The following is a 24,300-nucleotide window of genomic DNA, read 5'->3' on the forward strand; positions in this document are numbered from 1 at the left end:
TTTAAGCTACAGTCATTGATTGCTATAGTGGGATATAAAATGAAACGACAAAGCATCTAATACTGAAACAGGACAGTGCTTGCTATGTCATCTTTAGCCAGATATGCTCATCAAATAGTGTATGACGAGCATCTTACTCTTAGTTTTATAGTTACTGGGGTTCAACAGAACCTGTTGGTATTGTGACATGTGTCATAAGACATGCACAACTGAAAGAGAAATGAATATGGGCAATGTTTTTAAGACCTTTTTTTTTTAAAAAAAAAAAAAAAAAAAGTTTAGGTTATGTTGACAGTTCGGTTGTGTATTTGTGAAGCCAGAAAATGTGATTATCAAATAGTTGTTTTGGCATCTAGTGTAGCTTGAGTATCAAAGACCTCATTTAATTCAAGCCAGATTCACAAGCTATGAACAGGCTCATGTCGTGAATCTTCCAGCAGCTAAACTGTCAGTATATTTCAGTGAATATTGGTAGGTGCCATAGCAGTATGTTGCATATACGGAGAGCTCTTTTAGTTTAGTGACTAGAGGACTACAAAACTTTACAAAATTTTGTTTCATTGGCAGTTTGCTGTGAGGTATTTAGTTAGTTGCAGTAAATTTGCCCATATGTGCACTCTTTCGCCTGGACAGACCACAGTCCCTTGAGGATGGTCAGAAAGCCTGAAATTCAGGCCAGATTATGGAAAAAGAAAAAGAAGAAGAAAAATATTAAAGTTACATGACATGTATCAACTTGTTACCAGTAGGATACTGTAAGATAAGTAGGTCATTGAGGAGCAAACTGTGCTATGAAATTTTTGTTCTACAAGATGAGCTGGCAACTGAAGCATTTGAAATGTAATGTTAGAAAAAATAATGAAGATTAGATAGGCATATCAGATAACTAATGAGGAGATATTTTATTTCTTTGATCTCATTATAAAGAGGTACTGAATACTTATTTGGGGAGAAAAGTGCTTGATTAAAGCAAGGAACAGGTTAATAGGACACATCTTGAGACATCAAGGAGTTATTAATTTGGCAGTAGGGGAGAATATGGGGAGAACAGACTGTAGAGGAAGGCCAATGTTGGATCAAGATTGTATGTGCCAGAGGTCATACAGCACAACAGTGTCATCAGGATCTTCAAGAGGCGTGCGGGGAATCGACATTGCTGTTACAGAACAGTGGCATGTTGGGTGAAAGCCTTCAACAAAGGTCGGCAGACTTTGGCAGACATGCATCGGGCAGGTCGTCCTAACGTCTCAGAAGAAGTAGTGCATGCTGTTGTTCCATTAGTGGACAGTGATCAACGCCATACAATTCGTGAGCTCGCCCACAAAACCGGATTAGTGCATACAACTGTGCTTTGCCTCCTGAAGGAACGCCTGGGCATGCTAAAAATTTGCTTCACAGTGGGTTCTGCATGACTTGACGGAAATGCAGAAATGGATGCGTTACGACACTGGCCAGACACACTTGGAGCACAATGAGTGTGAAGGAGAAGCATTCGTATGCCGTTCTATAACACGGGTGAGACATGGGCCACATTGTACGAGCCAAAACTGAAATGTCTATCCAATGAATGGCATCAGTATGGGTCGCCGTGAAAGTCGAAAGAGTGTCAGAGCCCCAGTATGGTGATTCTCATGTATGACTGTGATGGTGTTATCATAATGCATTACATCCCTCCATGGCATACCGTCAATGCACAGTATTACTGTTTGTTTTTTGAGCATCACCTGTGACCAGCTTTGCAAAAGAAGCGGCGACACTTTCTGCACAACCGAACCATCATTTTGCATGACAATGCGTGGGCGCATACAGCACACGGTGTGGCTGCTCTGTTTGGATGATAGGACTGGGAAGTACTGTATCATCCACCATACTCCCCAGAGCTGTCGCTTAGAGAGAGAGAGAGAGAGAGAGAGAGAGAGAGAGAGAGAGAGAGTGCAACTAATGTTGGAGGCTTTAAGAATGGGGAATTGAGAGAAAATTATATTGCATCTCATTTGTGGCCTTGAAATTTAGTTAATTTCTTCCGCAAGCTATCAAAAAAAGTAATTTTTATATTCCAAAGCATTCATCAGAAGCTATGAATAATATTATAATTCATACTGCAGAAGAAACATGAGTGCTTGTCACTGAAGACTGTAGTGCATGGAGAAGTCTAGAGGTTATCATTTTCTAACTGAGGATGTCAAATGACATTGAAACTGTTCTGCTTGTTTTGTTCAAAAGCTGCATCAAATCCCAATGTTCCAAATTCCTTGTATTAGGTTAATTCTCTCTGTATTAGTTTGTTCTCCTTTCTGTGCAGTTACTTACACATGAACTGTTGAATAGCATTTTGTACAAAGTTATTACCGATAACTAACAAATTTAGATAAGATCAGTCCACTTTTAAAAAGTGATGGTATGAAATGAGCCCATGATGATGAAAAATATCATTTATTTTTTGATAACATTTTTTACATAACATTTGTCATCACTCAGTAATTTTGTGAGATTTTTTAAAAGATCTACCTCAGTTCATGGTATCCATAAAATCCCCCCCTCCCTTTCCCCAAATATAAATATATTTCTGCATTTTATTTCTAATGTGTATCACCTGCTGTATAATGAGACAGGATACTATTTACTTAGAGGGGATACTTGCTTACATAGTTTTCAATCATTTTCTTATTTGCAGGTGATTTATGTTCAGGCATTTATTCTTGTTATACTTGCTGGAAAATTGATGCGGAAAGTGTTCTTTGGCCAGTTACGAGCTGCTGAATTCGAGGTAAGTGTATCTGATGTTAACATTGAAACCAATAAAAACCATTCTCCTTACTTTTGATGGTGAGGGATGTTATTAACACTGACAGTCATGGAAACTGGATATCTGTTTTGCAGTAATTTAAACTTTTCTTAGCTCTTGTCCCACCTTTTGAACCAAAGAGTAAACATGTTTTACAATTTGTAAAGAAATGTGTTTACAGCCTTTATGGAAATAATACTTGACCCATGTCCCACAATTCCAGTTTAACACTTGTACCATCACATACCGTATGTGTTGAAAGATTGACATCTTGTGTGACACTCAGCACCACAAATAACTTGTTGTGTGGACTGTACATGTAAGAGCAGTTGTTTCCTAAAAAGTTGGATAAATATGCTGTACAAAATCATCAGCTCAGGCAGATGCTTAATCGATGTCTGTATTTTTCATTCAGATGGCTTCATCAAAGTTTACAGTGCAGTCATGTTTTACTCAGTACTCACATACAGAGAAAATAACTAGATTATTTAGTTTCCAGGGCTTCTTCAGTTTAATAGAATTAATTGTTTTAACCAAGTGTGTAAACTTGTTGTTTTCAGTCTGAAGACTGGTGTAATGTTCTCTTCAGGTCTGTTCAGTAATTTGCCATTGGTTACATGATCTATGCATCAAGGCGTATTCTTCAGCAGTCTTCTGTAGCACCACATTTCAAATGCTTCTCTTCTTCTTTTGTGTGAAATGGTTTCACTTCCATGCAAGGCTGCACTTTAGACAAATACCTTCATAAGATACTTCCTAGTACTTAAGTCTATATTCACTGTTAACAAATTTCTCTTCTTCAGAAATGCTTTCCATGCTATTGAATATAACAACAAGTTTACAGTTCCCAGGTGCTGTTTATTTGTATACACAACACATTTTGAAGGGTTAAACCTCCATCACCAAGTAGATTTATATGCCAAAATGAAATTTTCACTCTGCAGCGGAGTATACACTGATATGAAACTACCTGGCAGATCAAAACTGTGTGCCACACCGAGACTCAAAGTCGGAACCTTTGCCTTTTTTTGGGCAAGTGCTCTAATGCCTCATTTCCTATGGGGGAAGCTGTAGAGCTGCCTGAGGGATGATGCATGGATGTGATGGGTCACGTAGAAGTCCTATTCTAGGTGCAGTTGTGGGGTTTGAGGGATGGGAAGGGGAGCAGAAAAGGAGAGAAGCAGAGGAGGAGGAAAGGGGAGTGGAAAAGGAGAGAAGCAAAGATGGGGAAAAATAGTAGTGGTCGTGTTGATGTAGTAGAAGGCAATGTAGTGCTGTAGTGGGAGGAGGGAAAGGGGTAGTTAGAGGGAGAGTTTCCACCTCTGCAGCTTAGGAAAGCTGGTATTTGTAGCAAGGATCCAGATGGTGCAGGCTGTGAAGCAGTCATTGAAGTGAAGCACACTGTGTTGGGCACATGTTCAGCAACTGTGTGGTCCAACTGTCTCTTGGCCACTGTTTGTCCGGCCACAGCTTCTTAATTGTCATTCCCACATAGAAAGCAGCAGAGTGGTTGCAGCTAAGTTAATAGACCATATCCTTCCACGACCACCTGCTCCAGAAAAGGTGTCAAAATGGCAAAGACATTTAATTTTTAGTTCTGGACCTCCATTTCTTTATGGCAGATTTTATAGATCTGTCTCCACATCCCTGTTTTTAGCTGTCTTCTCTTCTGTCAGTTGGGATTGGCGTGTAGTTGTTTTTAATTCCACTCTGTCATTGTATTGTATAGATCTGACATGGGCGTGTAATTGTTTTCGCACCCAAAACAAAACAAAACCTGTAACGTACCTTGTTATATATAAAATACCAACCATTTCCTCCACTAACTCTCCACAGTTCCTCTTCTTTACTTCATGGTGCCCTGCTCATTCCTGTTAGGCCGTATAGAGGAATTCTTCCAAACTACCCAGAATCCAAAAACAATCACCTGGTTCATATTTGTTAATGGCACCTTTGTGATCTGGAGCAAGGATGAGAACACCGTACCCACATTCATCCAGAACTTCAACACCTTCTCCCTCTTTCACTTCTCATGATGCTACTCAACACAACAAGAAACCTTTCTCAATGTTGACCTCCACCACAAGGCTGATTCCATCAGCACCTCTATCTATATCAAACATACCACGGCAATACCTGCATTTGGACAGCTTCCATCCATTCCATACCAATAAGTCCCTCCTGCTCTTGCTTGTTGCATCTTAGTAATGAGTAGTCCCTGTCCAAATATACCAAGGATCTCACCGAGACTTTCACAGACTGAAATTACCCTCTTAACCTTGTATAAAACAGATCTCCGTTGTCTTGCCTCTCCAGTCACGTATCATCTCCCAAATACCCACAATCCTGCCCTAAAGGAGTGTTCCCCTTAGGATAACTCCCATCTGCATAGTTCAGAAAAGCTGGTGGTGGAGGGGAGCACCAGATGACCCGGATTGTGTAGCAGCCATTGAAATCGAGTGTATTATGTTCAGCTGAATTTTGTGCCGCAGGATGGTCTACTTTGCTCTTGACCACAGTTCGGCAGTGGCAGTTCATCCTGGTGGACAGCTTGTTGGCTCTTATTCCAATATAAAAAGCTGTGCAATGATTCCAGAAGAGCTGGTATGTGACATGGTTGCTTTCACAGGTGACTCAATCTCTGATGGAGTAGGATTAGCCTGTGACAGGACTGGAATAGAAAGTGCTGGGTGGATGGAGGCCTTATACGTGGTGTGCAGGCAGAGCTCATAATTTCTTCACAGAGTTGGTTGGGGTCCTTTGGTTTGGAACCGGGTGGAGGGTCCCAACCAAAGGATTCGTTGATTCTGTGGCAGTCTTGACTGTAGATTTGCATTATCAGTTGGGGATTAGTAGGACTTCCCTTGATAGGTCAACAGTGCAGTACACAAAGGAGGCAGCTACTTGGGTAGCGGAGTGCTTGTGGAATGCACACAATGGTTTTTTAGGCTGGGGAGTAGTTTGAGGTACTGTGAAGAACACTCGACAGTCAGTATGCAACAAAGGAAATCAGACTGTGTTCATAGTAAAACACTTCAACTGTAATAATTTTATCAGTAAACTATCAAAGTATTCATAACAAAGTTACCAAATTCACTAGCCTCCTGGAAAGTTCTTACACTGAAATTATTCACAGGGCCGAGAGCTGGCTAAAAGCCAAAGTGGAAAACTCTTGAGATATTTAATGAGTCATGATATGTATATTGGAAAGACATTATAGGCCATAGGGGGAGGAATGTTCATTGCAGTTCAGAAAAATATAATCCTTATTGAAGTTGAAATTGAGTGTGACAGTGATGTTATCTGGTTGTGTGTAACAGGTCTAGGTGACCAAGTTAATTTTTGGATGGTTTTACTGGCCACCCGAGTCTGTGACATTCTAGAGTCATTCAAAGAATGTCTACGGTCAGTAGCATGTAAGTACCCAGATCATTTATTACTAGTTGCAGTAAATAAATAAATAAATAATAACTTTAACTTACCAAATATAGGCTGGGATGTCTATGGATTCATTGTAGGGGGTACAGACAGACAATTATGCATAGTACTTTTGAACATGCCACCTGAAAATTGTCTGGAACAGCCAGTTTGGCAGGCTAAACACAATGGAAATTTGTTAGACTTGGTAATTACAGATATACCGCACCTTATCCACAGTGTCAGTATAAAAACTGGAATTAGAGAGCATGATCTCATTACAGCAATTATGTCTATGAAAATTAATAAATCAGTTAAGAAGGTTATGATAGTTATTCCTGCAAGAAAGGGCAGATAAGCAGTTGTTAGCATCTCACTTAGACAGTGAATGGACATCGCTTAGTTCCGTTAAGATAGACATAGAGGAATTATGGGTAAAGTTTAAGCAGATTGTAAATTGTGATGCTGAGGAAGCAAAGGCCGTTGCACTCTCAGTTCAAAAGAGAACACGCAAATGACAAAAAGACTAGTAGAGATTTGTACACCCATGAAAAGATCTTTGCTTGAAGCGTACAACTACTATCACTGTCATATCTTAGCAAAAGATCTAGCAGAGAATCCAAGAAAAGTCTGGTCCTATGTAAAATCGCTATGTGGGTCTAATGCTTCCATACAGTCACTTGTTGACTTGTCTGGTGTGGCAGTTGAAGGTAGCAAAATGAAAGCCAAAGTTTTAAATTGCATGTTCAAGGAATCATTCAAGCAGAGAATCATACAAACGTGCCATTTATTGATCATTTAACAGACTCCTCACAAACGTGCCATTTATTGATCATTAAACGGACTCCACTGTGGATAACGCAGTGACAAGCATCCCTGATTCAGAAAAATGACAAGTTGAAAACAAGTAAGTCACCAGGTCCAGATGAAACCCAGTAAGGTTTTACAAAGAGTACTCTATGGCATTGACCCCTTACTTGGCTTGCATTTATCACAGATCTCTCTCCAGGTGCAAAGCCTCAAGTGACTGGAAAAAAGCACAGGTAACTCCTGTGTATAAAAGGGCAAAAGAACAGACCCAAAAAATTGCAGGCCAATATCTCACTACAAATATGATAAATTTTCTTGAAATCAAGAAGCTTATGTCAACAAATCAGTATAGTTTTATAAAGCATTGCTCATGTCAAATTCTGTTCTCGCATGATGTATTGTAGGCTATACATGAAGGGCAACAGCCAGATTCCAGATTTCTAGATTTATGGAAAACATCTGACATATTGTCCCATTGCAGACTGTCAAAGGAGGTACAAGCCTGTGGAATGGGTTCACAGATTTGTGAGGGGCTTCAAAATGTCTTAAGTTACAGAACCCAGTATGTTGTCCTTGACAGTGAGTGTTCATGAGGGACAAGGGTATTGTCAAAGGGCCCCAAGGAAGTGTAATAGGACTGCTATTATTCACTACAATCATTTAAGTTAATTCCCATAGTTCTCAGAGCCATTTGAACCATACATAAATGATTTGGTGGACAGGATGGGCAGCAATCTGCAGTTATTTGCTGACGATGCTGTGGTGTATGGTAAGGTGTCAAAGTTGAGTGACTGTGGGAGATATAAGATGACTTAGACAAAATTTCTAGTTGGTGTGATGAATGGCTGCCAGCTGTAAATGTAGAAAAACGTAAGTTAATGCAAATGTGTAGGAAAAACAAACCCATAATGTTTGGATGCAGCTTGACACAGTCATGTTGTTTAAATATCGGGTCATAATGTTGCAAAGCAAAATGAAATGGAACGAGCATGTGAGGATTGTGGTAGGTAAGGTGAATGGTGGAATTTGGTTTATTGGGAGAATTATAGGAAAGTGATGTTCATCTGTAAAGTATACAGCATATTGGATGCTTGTGCAACCTATTCTTGAATACAGCTCAAGAGTTTGGGATCCATACCTGTTGAGTTTAAAGGAAGACATCAAAGCAGTTCAGAGGTGGGCTGCTAGATTTGTTACTGGCAGATTTGAACAACACGAAAAATGTTAGGGAATCCAAATGGGAATCCTTGAGGGAAGACAATGTTCTTTTCAAGGAATACTATTGAGAAAATTTAGAGAACCAATTTTTTAAGCTGACTGCAGAACAATTCTGTTGCTACCAACATATATTGCATCTAAGACCACAAAGATAAGATACGAGAAATTAGGGCTCATATGGTGACATACAGATAGCCGTTTTTCCCTCATTCTGTTTGAGAGTGGAACTAGAAAGGAAATGATTAGTCGATTTACACAATACTCTCTACAACATACTGTGCAGTGGCTTGTGGAGTATGTATGCAAATGCCACACACTGTAAGGTGGATTGCAGAGTATTGATGTAGATGTAGACTGATTGGGCAGATTTTACACCTGAATATTTCACAGGGATATGATCCCTGTGGCAAGAGGTTGGGATTGGGAGTGGATATGGCATAACAATGGACTAGGCTGCTACAGAGATGAGGTGGGTGACAGCACACATCTTCAGGAGGGTGGGAGATCTCTTTGAGGACTTGGTTTGGGTATAGTGTCTATCTGTAAAGGCCTTTGTGAGGCTCTTAGTATACTGGGCGAGAGAGTTCTTGTCATTGCAACATCCTTGGGTAGTCAGGCTGCATGGGTGGGATTTTTTGGTGTGGAAGGGATAACTGCTGTCAAAATGTAGGTATTGTTGGTGGTTGATGGATTTCATGCGGACAGATGTGTGGATAGAGCCATCAGAGAGGAGGAGTTCGTCAACATCCAGGAAGGTAGCTTGCTGCATAGAGGAGGGCCAGGTAAAGCTGATGGGAGAGAAGATGTTGAGGTTGCTAAGGAATGAGGACTGAGTGTCTTGGTTCTGAATTCAGATCATGAAGATATCATCATTGAACCTGAAGCAAGCTAGAGGTTTAATATTTTGGAAGGCTAGGAAGGTCTCCTCTAGGTGGCCCATAAATAGATTGTCACTGGAGGTGGACATGCAGGTGCCCAGGGCTGTGCTGGAGAATTGTTTGTACATCCTATCTTGAAAGGAGAAGTAATTTTGAGTTATTATAAAGTTAGTCTGGTCTATGAGGAATAAGGTAGTGGGTTTGGAGCCTGGAGGAGGTAGCATCAACAATGTCAAGTATGAATCCAGAAGGTAAAGGGGTGTATCTTACACGTGGTAGGCTAGATTATTGACAATTGGTTGAAGGTGTTGGTCATTGAGCCCCTAATTCTTTCAGTGGGGGTACAATAACCAGCTACAGTGGGGTGTCCAATATTTTTGGGTTTGTTGATTTTTGGGAGTGTGTAGAATGTTGGTGTGCCAGTTAATATGGGAGTGAGGAGGGAAATTGATTCGGGGGGTTATTGTACTCCCTCTGAGAGAATACCAACAGCTCCAACCAGTTGTCCCTAATCTAACCTCTCACGTCAGACAAACCAGCCACTTCCTCCATTTGTTCTCCACATCCTCTCTGATGGCTCCATCTATACGAAATTCACCAACAGTACCTGTGTTTCAACAGCTGTCATTCCTTCCACACAAAAAAATAACTCTCGTTCTACCTGGCCACCCAGAACAGTGTATCTACTGTGACAAGAAATCCCTTGGCCAGTACACTGACCGTCTCAACAAGGCCTTCACGGACAGACACCATCCCCCAGACGTAGTGCAGAAACTGGTCTTCTCCCCGCCCCCCAAATCCTCCCACTACCCCCAAGAACCAGCGACAAAGGAGTGCCTCCTTCATCATCCAGTACCATCCCAGACTGGAACAACTGAACCACATCCGTCATCAGGGCCTAGATTACCTATCATGATGCCCATCACACACTGATATAAGGGACATCCTATGCAAGATCCTTCCACCCCTCCTGAAGTGGTGTTCAGTTCTCCACCCAATCTCCATGAAATCCTAGTCCATCCCTATGCCATTCCCAATCCCAACCCTGTGCCACGGGGATCATATTCCTGTGGAAGACCTGCTCAATCCACCCACTCAGCACATGCTATTCCAGTCCTGTCACAGGGTTGCCCTACTACATTAGGTGCCAAACCACCTGTGAAAGCAGACGTGTCATATACCAGCTCTGGTACAGTCACTGCACAGCTTTTTATATTGGTGTGACTTTTGACCAGCTGTCCACTAGGATGAACAGCCATTGCCAAACTGTGGTCAAGAGCAAAGTAGACCATCCTGTGGCTCAATGTGCAGCTGAACATAACAAGTTTGATTTCAATGGCTTCTTCACAATCCAGGGCATATGGACCCTCCCCTCCACCAGCAGCTTTTGTGAACTGTGCAGATGGGAGTTATCTGTGCAACACATTCTCTGCTCCTAAAATTATCCCATCCTCAACCTACAGTAACCTACTATCCCCACACTCTCCATCAAACAGTTACCACCCCATCTGTCCTATCACCTCCTCCTTAGTCTTGTCCCCTCACCTTCTTTGTGTGCCACCCTCTGCCAACACACTCGGCCATTTTTTCCCCTCCTCTGCGCACTCCTCCAGACAGTGTTCTTCTCCCCCCCCCCCCCCTCGTACACTGCTATTTGTTCACCTCCCCTGTCCCTTCGAGATTGCTGCTTCATTCTGCGTGACAGTTGCATTCCAGTCTGAGCTTCTGTAGACGGCGGTCATGTGTGCATGAGGTGTACATGCTTTGTGAATGTGTATGTGTGTGTTCCCTTTTGTGAAGAAGGCTTTGGCCTAAAGCTGTATGTGTAACTGTCTTTTCGTTGTGCCTGCCTGCAACTCAGTGTGTCATCTTTACGTTGTGTAGGAATCTGTATTTTTCCTTATATTGTTGATATTCCTACCTGGAGTTTCCATTGTTTGTATAAATAATTCACTATTTTCAAGTGAGATTCAATTGCCCAGCTGTCTGTATCTCTTGTCAAAGACATTGGCACATGCTACATGTAAACATTCCAGCAGTCAATACTCCTTTGAATTAATGTCTCGTGCTTTTGCGACTGATGATCAGTCTGTTTCCTTCTTTGTTCTGAAATTTGTTTGTGAGAGGGAAGGTGATACAAGCATTTTAGATCTTAAAAATTATCTCTGTGTAATCAAATGCATATATAATCAATAGTTGGATAAGTTACAGTACAGCTTTTTGAATGGAAACTGTGTTTAAAATTAATACATCTCAGTATATATCTTCTTAATTTTTGCAGCATCTGGTAGAAAGATCATGGTATGCAGTGACAGAAACATGCCTTGCTTTCACTATGTTCAGAGATGACTTCAGTCCAAAGTTTGTGGCACTCTTCATACTGCTTCTGTTCCTGAAATGCTTCCATTGGCTAGCTGAGGATCGTGTTGACTTTGTAAGTTCTGGAGTCATACTTTGTAAGTTCTGGAGTCATCACTTTTTCAGTATTTGGAAGAAACTTGTGAAACATTTCTTTTACAGCTATAAATTCCTGTTTGCATTTATTGTGTGTGTTTCAGATGGAACGTAGTCCAGTTCTCTCTCATCTTTTCCACGTCCGAATTGTATGTAAGTAAATAATTTGTTTCTGTCTAGAACTAGTACATCATTCACAACTTTTTTTATTGAGATGTGCTAATTTCATATGAATTGTTGAACTACCATTGGGGTGTCAACGTGGTAACAGAAATTTTCATGACCACTGTTTCATTAATTGTTATTCTTGTTCCTCAGTATACTAATTAATAACTGTGGCCATTGATATACATACCAGCTATACTCTACACATTCTAATTAGCAATAGCTATAAAAATTATGGGTGGGCTACATATGTCTACTCTCCCACATGAAATCTATTCTGCCATTCTGGGAAGATTTGTTGTGGAATTTATTGAAAAGTTTGTCCCAGAAATATGGAAAGGTGCCTTTGTACTTAGCAGCCAGAAATATTAGTGTGTTGGGATCAGGGAGGCCACTGAAATCTTAAAACACCCAAACATTCTGAATAGAGTAGGCGGTTGTAAGCTTGCACCATCGTGTATGTCAGCTATCAGTGCCCAGCAGGCCACACTAACAACTTGAGATTAGAGTATTACTAGTTTAAAAAGTCATTACACACCCAATACTCCACAATATGAAAACAGCAACCACTGTAATCTACATGACATTTGTGAACTGCCAGTTATGGCCTGTACCAAATTTGGCTACAGTCAGCAGCAGATCCCCACTTCTTCCACCACAGCAAACCAGTCTGATAAAGCTGCCCAATCCTGCCACCATGGGGACTAAATCAGATGAACTTTTTTTTAAGTGGCTTAGTATAATTCCGAGTGGAAGGTGTCATGATGAAATATAAGTGGATCCTTGACAGGACAGTACACCAGTAGACGCAAAGGCAAGCCACAACTACCTTGGCTGAAATACCAGTTCTGTTCATCCAGCAACAGTTATCTTACAAATGATGCAGCTGTGAGCATTAACTTTTATGTTGATAGAACAGTCTAATTTGTGGAAAATGGTAAAAGAATGGATTTACAGAATTGTAGACCAATATCAGTTAAGTGTTGGGTCTGTATTTTTCTGTCTCTAAATATGCTTCCTCAGTTTGGTGCAGGTCATTTAGTGCCAGATACTGCTCTCAGTGAAACTTAGTAGTTGATCACAGGTTGCTTATTGCCAACTCTAGCAGAAGTTACCTAAAGTAGCATGATCCCTAGCATGGAGAGAGGGGTATGTCAAAAAGGAGAAGCTTAAAAGTGGAGCTGATGAATTTCTCTCTCATCATCAACAGCTGTGCCCCAACGAAGTTCCTGCAATCATCTAAGCAGCTGACTGACCAATCTGAGAAGGCAAAGATGGAATAGACAAAAAAGGAAGACACCTTACCTCAGTGAATGGTCAATGACATCTGAACAGTTACAGCCCAATACACAGTGAAATATTGGCAGGCAGTTATCATGTGCTAATGTGCTACAGCACATTTTGCTTCGAATGTGAACCAGAAATCACACTAAAATTGCCATTTCTCTTTGAATGCATGCGGGTATTCAAATAAAATGGACAAAAATGTGTTTCTTAGTGCTCTGTGTGTGAGAACTAGAAACCAGTCTCGAGTGCTGAAATGACAGTCAGCTTCACTATGATCAAGTCAGAGAAGTGATACAGTTGTCTGTTTTCTACTGTGCATGCTTTGATGTAAATCATATATTCTGGCACTAAAAGTGCTATATTGCTCACAGCACCAGTCAGTGTTTTTATTTGAAACTGCATGTGGCTTATTGTGCAGTCATAGAGAATGGAGCAATTTTTAAAGCTCTGCTGTCATGACTCTACCGTGGGTGAATTATCTAAATCTTAGATTGGTAATTTGCGAACCCGGGCCCGATTCCCACTAATATTAACATTTTTTTTTCCTTCACAGTGTCGAACCATTAATTTAAAATTTAAAAATAACAGTTTAGTTTACAGATGTAAGCATAATTTATTCGATTTATTTATGATTACTATCTGGTAGGTTGGATGGTGGTAAAACAAGTGAGTATAGGAGGAAATTTAGTATGAAAGCATTTTCTGTATACAGTCTGCTAAAGAGACCCCTTTCCAGTAGAATTTTACAGGAGGAAGTGAGACTGAGTTAGGTAGGTGTACTTCAGATGTAAATCTAACAACAGAGAGTATTGGATGAGACTCACCAATTTGGTTTGCATAAAAATTTTGAAATAATTTTGAAGTAATTGAAAAATATTTTGATCAGCTTCTTAATTGTGCAGAACAAATTCATAAACTCAAATACTCCAATACCTATGAAAATCTAGATGATGATTTACTCCCAGCTATCAAAGGAATTGAATAAGTTATTAAAACCTTAGAAAACTATTCGAGAAGACAGTTACAGCAGAACTTTTGAAATGGTTTCTACCAAAAATTAAAAAAAAAGTTATGTAAATTTAAGAAAATTTTCCAATTTTGAGAAAACTTGGAAAACTGAAAAACTCCCAGGAGAAAGGGAGGTGGCCTTGATACAACTGCTACATAAAAAAAAGCCAATAAACAAGATGTAAAAAGTAACAGAGGAATTTCATGCAACTAGTTGCATATAACATATTTTCCAAGATTGTACTAAACAGATAGAAACAACAGTGTAGTCTAATTTAGGTGAATATCAACATGGTTTTAGAAAGGGCATTTCATGTTCTGGGCAAATAGTTGATGTGAAGTGAATCATTTGCCACAGATTACTGAATTCAAAAGCTCGGTAATTTTCTTTGAAATTGTATCCAGAGTGTTGTGCAAGCATAGAGTATGAAGGATTTTTAAAGCACCATTGTAGAAGCTCCATTATGAGCAAGTTGGTCTAAAGCATAGACTGATAATTTGTCAACCTGAGATTGATTCCTACTAATAATAACATTTTTTCAATGTTTTAATTTTATTCTGTGCAGTGTTAAACTGTTAAGACTTACCAAGCGGGAAAGCGCCGGTAGATAGGCACAATAAATAAAACACACACACACACACACACACACACACACACACACACACATATATATATATATATATATCCATCCGCACATACACAGACACAAGCAGACATTTGTAAAGGCAAAGAGTTCGGGCAGAGATGTCAGTCAAGGCGGAAATACACAGGCAAAGATGCTGTTGAAAGATAGGTGAGGTAAGAGTGGCGGCAACTTGAAATTAGCGGAGGTTGAGGCCTGGCAGATAACGAGAAGAGAGGATGTACTGAAGGGCAAGTTCCCATCTCCAGAGTTCTGACAGGTTGGTGTTGGTGGGAAGTATCCAGATAACCCGGACGGTGTAACACTGTGCCAAGATGTGCTGGCCTTGCACCAAGGCATGTTTAGCCACAGGGTGATCCTCATTACCAACAAACACTGTCTGCCTGTGTCCATTCATGCGAATGGACAGTTTGTTGCTGGTCATTCCCACATAGAAAGCGTCACAGTGTAGGCAGGTCAGTTGGTAAATCACGTGGGTGCTTTCACACGTGGCTCTTCCTTTGATCGTGTACACCTTCCGGGTTACAGGACTGGAGTAGGTGGTGGTAGGAGGGTGCATGGGACAGGTTTTACACTGGGGGCGGTTACAAGGGTAGGAGCAAGAGGGTAGGGAAGGTGGTTAGGGGATTTCATAGGGATGAACCAAGAGGTTACGAAGGTTAGGTGGACGGCGGAAAGACACTCTTGGTGGAGTGGGGAGGATTTCATGAAGGATGGATCTCATTTCGGGGCAGGATTTTAGGAAGTCGTATCCCTGCTGGAGAGCCACATTCAGAGTCTGATCCAGTCCCAGGAAGTATCCTGTCACAAGTGGGGCACTTTTAGGGTTCTTCTGTGAGAGGTTCTGGGTTTGAGGCGATGAGGAAGTGGCTCTGGTTATTTGCTTCTGTACCAGGTCGGGAAGGTAGTTGCGGGATGTGAAAGCTGTTTTCAGGTTGTTGGTGTAATGGTTCAGGGATTCAGGACTGGAGCAGATTCGTTTGCCACCAAGGCCTAGGCTGTAGGGAAGGTACCGTTTAATATGGAATGGGTGGCAGCTGTCATAATGGAGGTACTGTTGCTTGTTGGTGGGTTTGATGTGGACGGATGTGTGAAGCTGGCCATTGGACAGATGGAGGTCAACGTCAAGGAAAGTGGCATGGGATTTGGAGTAGGACCAGGTGAATCTGATGGAACCAAAGGAGTTGAGGTTGGAGAGAAAATTCAGGAGTTGTTCTTCACTGTGAGTCCAGATCATGAAGATGTCGTCAATAAATCTGTACCAAACTTGGGGTTGGCAGGCCTGGGTAACCAAGAAAGCTTCCTCTAAGCGACCCATGAATAGGTTGGCTTACGAGGGGACCATCCTGGTACCCATGGCTGTTCCCTTTAATTGTTGGTATGTCTGGCCTTCAAAAGTGAAGAAGTTGTGGGTCAGGATGAAGCTGGCTAAGGTAATGAGGAAAGAAGTTTCAGGTAGGGTGGCAGGTAATCTGCGTGAAAGGAAGTACTCCATTGCAGCGAGGCCCTGGACGTGTGGGATATTTGTGTATAGGGAAATGGCATCAATGGTTACAAGGATGGTTTCCGGGGGTAACAGACTGGGTAAGGATTCCAGGTGTTCGAGAAAGTGGTTGGTGTCTTTGATGAAGGATGGGAGACTGCATGTAATGGGTTGAAGGTGTTGATCTACGTAGGCAGAGATACGTTCTGTGGGGGCTTGGTAACCAGCTACAATGGGGCGGCTGGGATGCACGCACACACGCACACACGCACGCACACACACACACACATGCAACTCTCACACACTACTGTAGTCTCAGGCAACTGAAACCACACTGCACCAGTGCATGATGGGAGTGGCAACTGGGGGGGGGGGGGGGGGTGTGGTTGGAGACTCGGGAGGGGAGGGGGAGGGATTATGGTGAGGATGGCGGACAGTGAAGTGCTGAGGTGCTGTAGGTTGAGCGGCGGGCAGGGAAGAGATTTGGGGGAGGCGGGGGGGGGGGGGGGGGGGGTAGCGGAAAAGGAGGGAAGTAGAGAGAAATAAATAAAATATAATAAAATAAATAAAAAAAGGCTGTGTGGTGGTGGTGGTGGTGGTGGTGGTGGTGGTGGACTGATAGCTGTGTAGTGCTGGAATGGGAGCAGGGAAGGGGCTGGATGGGTGAGGACAGCAACTACCGAAGGTTGCGGCCAGGAGGGTTATGGGAACTTTTAGTTGCCATCCTCACCCATCCAGCCCCTTCCCTGCTCCCATTCCAGCACTACACAGCTAGCTATCAGTCCACCACCACCACACACAGTCTTTTATTTATTTATTTATTTTATTATTTTGTTATTTATTTCTCTCTCTTTCTCTCCTTATCCACTCCTCCACCCCCCACCCCTCCCCATCTCTTCCCTGCCTGCCGCCCAACCTGCAGCACTTCACTGTCCGCCATCCCCACCATACTATCCCTCCTCCTCTCCACCCCAGCCTCTTCCTTTCCCCCTCCCAGTCGCCACTCACATCATGCAATGGTGCTGCCGTTCGCAGTGTGGTTTCAGTTGCCCGAGTTTGCAGTGGTGAAAGCAATCTGGTATGGTAGCCACTGAACAGCCTACCATTGATAGCAGGAAAATCCAAGAAGAATATAGGATAACGGACTTCCATGCCTGTGAAGTGTATTGTGAGTCTGTGGATCACCAGACTGTGTTTCACATGTTTCATTGTGATTAGATTAGACTGGATGAGATATACTTTTTGTTTAATATATCCATAACAAAGAGACTGGCAACAAGTCGTAATATAAGAATACACCATAAAAAAGACAGAGGGGGATATATGCTAATGCCCCTTCCACAAAATCCTAAATGATGTGGTTCCCATCAATGTGGACTTAGTCAAGAAAATCTTAAACATATTTTCGTTTCTGAGGTAGTAATAAATTTGTAATAAAACATGTTAATGTACAATACACTGGCACCATACGTCATCTGTATGTAATACTGAACGTGAGGTGTTCATCAGAAGTGGACGTTATGTTTGGCATGCTGCAGAGAAATGTTAGGGAGTAATAATGTTCACTATATATGTAAATGATTTATTAGAGAGAGAGTCAGCAACACTGTCAGATTGCTTGCTGCTGATGATGATGTTTACAGGAAAGTATCTTCACTGGATTATCATAAGGACATGGCTCTGACAATGTTTTCACTTTGTGTATTGAATGGGAGTACTATGAATACGAAATGATGTCCGTAACTAAGAAAGTAACCAATTTTACCCGGTAGTATCCAATTACAAGATTAATGTAAGCTTTGGAGCATGTGACATTATTGAAGTATCTTGTAAAGTGTGGCAAACCTCTGGTTCCTTTGGCTGATCAGGATAACTGTACATAAGTGGCTTCTAATATTATGATATTGTACTTTAAGGGCTTAAGTGACCTTGATTTGGGAAGAATTTTAATCATTTTTATCATTGTATATGAAGTGTAGATAGAACCTCTTATAATGACTGAGAAACTCTTTTTGTAGGTCATGAATTAAAAGTAAGTTTACAGTCACATGAGGCTGCAGTGAGAAATCTGATTTATTTTCATATATTTTGGTTGTAAACATTATCATTGTGTATATTAATTGCATTATGAATGAATATGTGGGTAAACAGCTTTATACAGAGGAATAGTTCTAAGAGGAATGGTCAGTGTTCAGGGATATAACAGAAATGATCATTCAGAGCAAAAAAGTCTAGTAAATATGAGCTCTTAAATGCATACCTAAAGAGCTATGAGTTGTCCTTCAGTAGAACAGATGTGTTTCACAGTAGCGAAGATGATAAGTGATCAAAGATCTTAACGTATGCACTTTAAAGCCCATGTTTACTGGACTTTTTTCTTGTTTTAGTCCATAGTACAACCTCTCAAAATATGGAAAGCAAAAAAAATTGCAGTAGAAGAGATTTGCTTCACGATATTGAAGATGAAGACATGCTCATAGCCCTTAAGGTAAGTAATTTAGAGACCATGTTTATTGCCCTGTTTTGCTTTGAATGATCATTCCTGTCATCTCACAATATTGACCATTCCACCTGAGACATCCTATGTTAGTATGGAGATTTTGTGATTCCATAGAACATGTGTGGCTACATAATATTTGCAATATAAGGTTGGGAACTCAGTGTCTTTTTTGCCTTTTAAATAAGATATTATCATAAATTATGTAATTTTCTTCATATTTATATAAAAACTTCATATTATAACTCATTGATAGAGACATGCAAGGTAACTGAGAAACTTTTTTTTCCATTTTGAATAGAAAATATGTTCTGGCATGTGTAATTTGATGTTTGATACAAAGAAATTAAGTGTCCCTCATTTGGTTAAAGAATACCAGTAGTTTATAAATTTTGAATTTCTTTTATTTGTTACAGCTCTGCTGATGATGTTAGCGGGACTTGATATGCATTTTGTTGAGCATGCATACCATTCCACAGTAACAAAAGGAGCATCAGTGCAACTGGTATTTGGCTTTGAATATGCTATTCTGCTCACTATCGTCTTCAATATAACCATAAAATACACTCTTCATACGATCGATCTCAACAGTGATAGTCCATGGGAAAACAAGGCCGTTTTCCTTCTCTATACTGAACTTGTTATGGGTTAGTTGAGAAAATTGTGCTTCTTTACTAATTATCTGCATTGCTTAAATGTAACAAAGTAAATGTTGGTTAGTTTTATAATCATTGCTTTGACTGAACTCATAGGTGAATGTGTTGTTTTTTATTGAAAGAGAAGTAGTAGACTACAATGTTCAAATTTGTGTCATGGGAATATAATGCCCATAGTCATTAAAATCTGGGTATAGTGCCTAATAAGAAGTATTTATGAAGAATCATATGTGATACATATAATTTCAGTGTTTGCAGACAACCATATGCTCAAATCAACTCACAAACAGTGAACAAAACTAGTAATTGGAATGGATTCCTGAGCTGGTGCTTGAAGTTGGCTTTAACTGAAATCTGCAAAAGTAGATGGATACATTTGTCTCAATTTTAGATAAAAATAGCTGTGTGGGAAATAAAAAAGTATTCTTCTATTTAATACCTAATATTAATTGCCATATGCTTCTATGAGACCAGCAGCCATCATTATTATAACACTACTTAAAAAGCACATTTGAGACATCCGTGTACTGCTAATGCCGTAAGGGGTCACAAGATTGTTGGAACTAAAATGAAGTTGATAGCAGGACAATCACTGACAGTATTTCATGTTTATTGTGTATGCACTACTAACAGGGAAGGCCCCCAACTGGTAAAAAGTATTGTACAGTTGCCATTAGTCAAGTAATTGGTACTGTGATCAACTTCATGTTTTTGTGTTGTCAAATCTTCAAATGAGGAGACATCTACCAAGCAACATGAAAACATCATAATCTGTTTGTCACTGCGGAAGTCATCAGTTGTGGTTATGCATTAGTTATATGGAAATGTGACAGTGTCAAAACAGTAAATATTCAAGTGATTTAGGCAGTTTGTTGAACATTGAACCAGCATTGAAGATGACCCGATGCTATGTGATCATCTGTCCACATTCACCACTGTCACAAAATAAAGTTCATCATACTAATTTGGCACACAAATGGGTACCAAGTTGCAAAATTGCACCTCAAGACTATTTCACAAGGGAATGTTGAAAGTATTTGGCATGAAATTTTGAACCTGCATTGCGGTGTTAATCACTGTTCCCTGAGAAGAAGATAGTATTATTATTTCAGTGGTGAGTGATCTCTTTACAATGACAGGTACAAATAACAGCTTTCTGACACCAACAAACATGTTTCTTCTACGACCTTCAGAAAAATAATCAGCTGAGTGGAAGATGAGAGCATTGTAAAAGAAACTAACATTTCACATAAACAAAAGCAAAGGAAAGAAAGTAATGGAAATGTTTCCCCAGGTGGCTGCATTGTGACATTGAAATTTTTATTTTGTTTTTCCTCCACTGCACTGTTCACGGAAGAAAACGTGAAACAATTCATAAACCACTGAGTTTTGCTGTTTGACGCGGACTCTGCTCTCTAGTCACTGTTGGTTAAAAAGTTTTGTGTTAATGGTCTTAATATCCATCCAGCTTACCCAACCTTGCACATGTACCATTTGATACTTATTTTCACAAGTAACAATGAAATTGATGGGACAAATTCTGCAGAAATAAAATAAACTGCTAGGTGGCAACTGCAGGCACTGAGTGATCAAGTGTTCCATGAGCATGTGTGTTCTGAATGAATGTTGTTTCAGTTGTGTGTACTCAGTAAAGGAATGTTTTAAATGGACATGTAACATTAAATGGTGTAATTGTAGTAAATATTTTTTTACATTCCATCTGTGGCCTTCTTCATTGCGCCTCACTAATGTCATAATCTTGTTTATTTAATGTAATATTTTGCATTTATGAGTACTCTTAATATCTGTGTTCAGTTAGTTTCAATTATTGTTGTAACATGGTAGTATAAACCTTTTTAATCAGAAACTTAAGCCTTTTTTCACATTTATGGGTGTAAAAATGTTCATTTCATTTTGTTCGCCCCAAACAGGTTTCATCAAGGTTATTCTGTATATTACATTTGTTGCCATAATGGTCCGAATTTATACATTACCATTGTTTGCCTTCCGTCCAATGTATTACACTATGAGGTAAGTTGGCAGGCTGCAGCACATCAAGCTTCTTACATACTTTAAAATACACTGTTTTTCCATGATTTAAAATGTAATCAAATCTGCCTTTTGTGTGTCATTATCTACATATAGAACATGACATAAAATAGAAGATTAAAAACTTAAAGCAAAAATACAAAGTGTTTGAAAAAATTATTAAGCATCAGATTTTTTTCCTGTTTCTCAGTTGTGTTTAGTGTAATCATTGCACATGCTTTAGGGTCTTGTGTATATTAGGTTGGTCCATAAGTTTGTAGCATTTTCGTTGTGCATGTTGCTGTCGGTTTATTTATTTATCAAGTATCAGTTTTTATTTGTAGTTCACTGTTGCTATTTGATTCTATATACTTTCATTTGGAGATAGTGAGTGTACCTGTGGACACTAGAAAATGGAGTGCCAAGTGGAAAAATCAGAATATTTCCAACATATTCATGGAGTGCCAACTGGAGAAATCGGAACATTTCCAACATATTCTTCTTTTTGAGTTCAGTAGATTGGTGACGGCAGTGGAGGCAGGCAGAAACATTTTTGCCATGTATGGGGATAATGCCATTGGACAGAGCATGGCAAGCAAATGGATTTCTCATTTTAAGCAGTATCATTTTGACATTAGTAACTCTCCACATTCAGGAAGATCATCAGGGTTTCATGAAGATGATTAATTCACAATGATCCACATCATTGTTGTCAAGAACTGGCAAATGTAATGAACTGTGATCATTCCACCACCATGCAACATTTGCATGCAGGAGGGAAGAAGAGGGAGGGAGGGGGGAAGGTTCAAAAATTGGTTGTATGGATACAGCATGTTCTTTGCTAAAATCACAAAAGTCAGTGGGTGGCCGGCCGTATGTGCATCTCCGCTTGCTTGTCAACGATTGGTTCATGAACAACACCAATCCCGTATTGTTACTGGTGATGAGAAATGGTGTCTCTATGGTAACATAAGGAAAAGAAAAGAATAGTTGAGCTGAAACAACACAGTAATTGCCCTTACAAAGACCTGCTCTCACCACAAAAGATAATATTGTGCATGTGGTGGAACAGCGACGGCATGGTGTACTGTAAATTGCTTCCCTGAGATGTAACCATCACTGCTGCTCTTTATTGCAACAACTGAGATATCTTGAGATGCAATCAAAGAACAGCGACCAGGAAGACTGCGTGAAGTGATGTTATTCCATGATAACATCTGCCTGCATTTAGTTAGACTGAGAAAAAATGCTATACAGGAGTTGGGTTGGGAGGTCATTCCACACTCACCTTATTAACCTGATCTTGCACCCTCAGATTTCCCCCTTTTCCACACTCTATCAAACATGCTTCAAGGAATGTCTTTTCCGGATGAAAATGAACCCCGAACATGGCTCGACAAGTTCTTCGCCTCAAAACCATGTGTTTTCTACAATCGCTGAATCTAAAACTTATCCCAGCATTGGCAGAGTTTTGGAAATAGTGAAGGAGAGTATATTATTGGTAACTATAGTCTCTGTTGTGTTTGTTAAACATAATGGAAAAATGCTACAAGCTTATGTACCAACCCAGTATATTGTTTAGAAACTAAGTATACAAAGATTACAATCTTTTGGCAGACAGAAATTTATTCTTCATGAAATCAGCACAAAACTTTTATCAGTCTCTCTTTATTACCAGGTGCCTAAATGATTTTTTTCTTTCATTAAATGTACTGAGGTTATCCATTTTGTTTTCAGTTCTTGTTACCCCAGTCACTAAAACTGGACAATGATGTAAGATTGTTACTCAGATGGAAATACAGTAATTTCTCATAAAATATGAGTGTGCCAATACTTAGCTTCACAAATTAAATATTCACCACTATTTGCATTATAAAGAAAGACTGAGGTTAAGGTTTAATACCCCATCAGTCACGAGGTTTTTAGAGGCCATGCAGGAGTGCAGATCCTACAAAAATGAGGCTGCCAATTACCTCTGGCTTTTAAGAAACTTTTCTGTCAATCACCTGAAGTAGTTTAGAAAAGCATGGAAAACTTGGATCTCTATGGTCAGAAGTAGATTTAAGACTCCCTCCTTCAAGATAAAAGTCATGTGCCTTAAGCATTGTGCTACCTTTTTTTGGCTAGAGTGATTCATGATTTAGGTTATCATTAATGTCATTGGCATTTAGTAGTTAATGATCATTTTAAGCAGAACATATTTCCAGAACGTTGCATGTGTTGTAGCCAGAGCTAATGTTATATTATGAGAAGATTCAAGTGGCTAAAAGTTAATTTCGAGTGAGCATATTTTAGGAGATGGCTAAGCACTCTAGCAGAATTCTCTAAGTTCTCTATTAAAGACTACTTTGATAGTTCCATAAAGCTTTCTGTCAGGTAAACTGACCCCATCACAAGAATTATTTAGAGTTCTTAATCTTTGAATAAGATTTCCTGTAGTAGTTCTGTACAATTCCTCCATAATAGCCATTTTCCATTGAAACAGTAACAAGGGGCACTCTGACTTCTGAAGCTCTAGATCATAAAGACCTGAATAAACAATTACTGCATTTGCCTGTTAAACCATTATACAGTTTTTTTGGACTTACTCTAAGTATCTTTTTGTATTTTGTTTCTTTTGCTACCTGCCATTTTACTTTGTCTGATATTTCCAAATTTCTTCACTCAAGTTGCATATTGTGTATCAGCAAAACAAATCACAGTGGTTTTTGTTTGAATTTTTACTATAAAGATAGTCTGACTTAAAGATTGAACATAACAAACACTGCCTTTTCCCTTGTTCAATTGATACAACTGAAGTTAAAAGTCTAAAGTAACTTTTGTGGTCTATGTGGAGTAGGGTCTTTATCATAATGTGATGACTGTCGTAGCATGTTGTCTACAAAATGTGCCATAAAAAAATCATGCCTGTTTTACTTAAGAAAGTGGCATTCCTGAAGTACGCAACAATTCATATGCAGAATTTTCTCA

The 24,300-nt window shown here is 39.9% G+C and overlaps 1 protein-coding gene across 3 annotated transcripts in view; it reads left to right on the forward strand.

Annotated features, from left to right (window-relative positions):
- The window catches only part of LOC126268094 (E3 ubiquitin-protein ligase synoviolin B), a 79,798-nt gene that overhangs the window by 2,011 nt on the left and 53,487 nt on the right, over positions 1 to 24,300 (forward strand). For all 3 annotated transcript variants that reach the window (XR_007549088.1, XR_007549087.1, XM_049973603.1), the window contains exons 2-6: positions 2,675 to 2,767; positions 11,390 to 11,542; positions 11,667 to 11,715; positions 19,063 to 19,293; positions 21,234 to 21,333. Coding sequence is in view for 1 of the 3 variants with exons in the window: in XM_049973603.1 (XP_049829560.1) it covers positions 2,675 to 2,767; positions 11,390 to 11,542; positions 11,667 to 11,715; positions 19,063 to 19,293; positions 21,234 to 21,333 (626 nt within the window). In the remaining 2 variants the exon portion in view is untranslated. The remainder of the gene's footprint in view (positions 1 to 2,674; positions 2,768 to 11,389; positions 11,543 to 11,666; positions 11,716 to 19,062; positions 19,294 to 21,233; positions 21,334 to 24,300) is intronic.

The sequence above is a fragment of the Schistocerca gregaria genome, chromosome 4 (genome assembly GCF_023897955.1).
Source record: "Schistocerca gregaria isolate iqSchGreg1 chromosome 4, iqSchGreg1.2, whole genome shotgun sequence".
Taxonomy (NCBI): domain Eukaryota; kingdom Metazoa; phylum Arthropoda; class Insecta; order Orthoptera; family Acrididae; genus Schistocerca; species Schistocerca gregaria.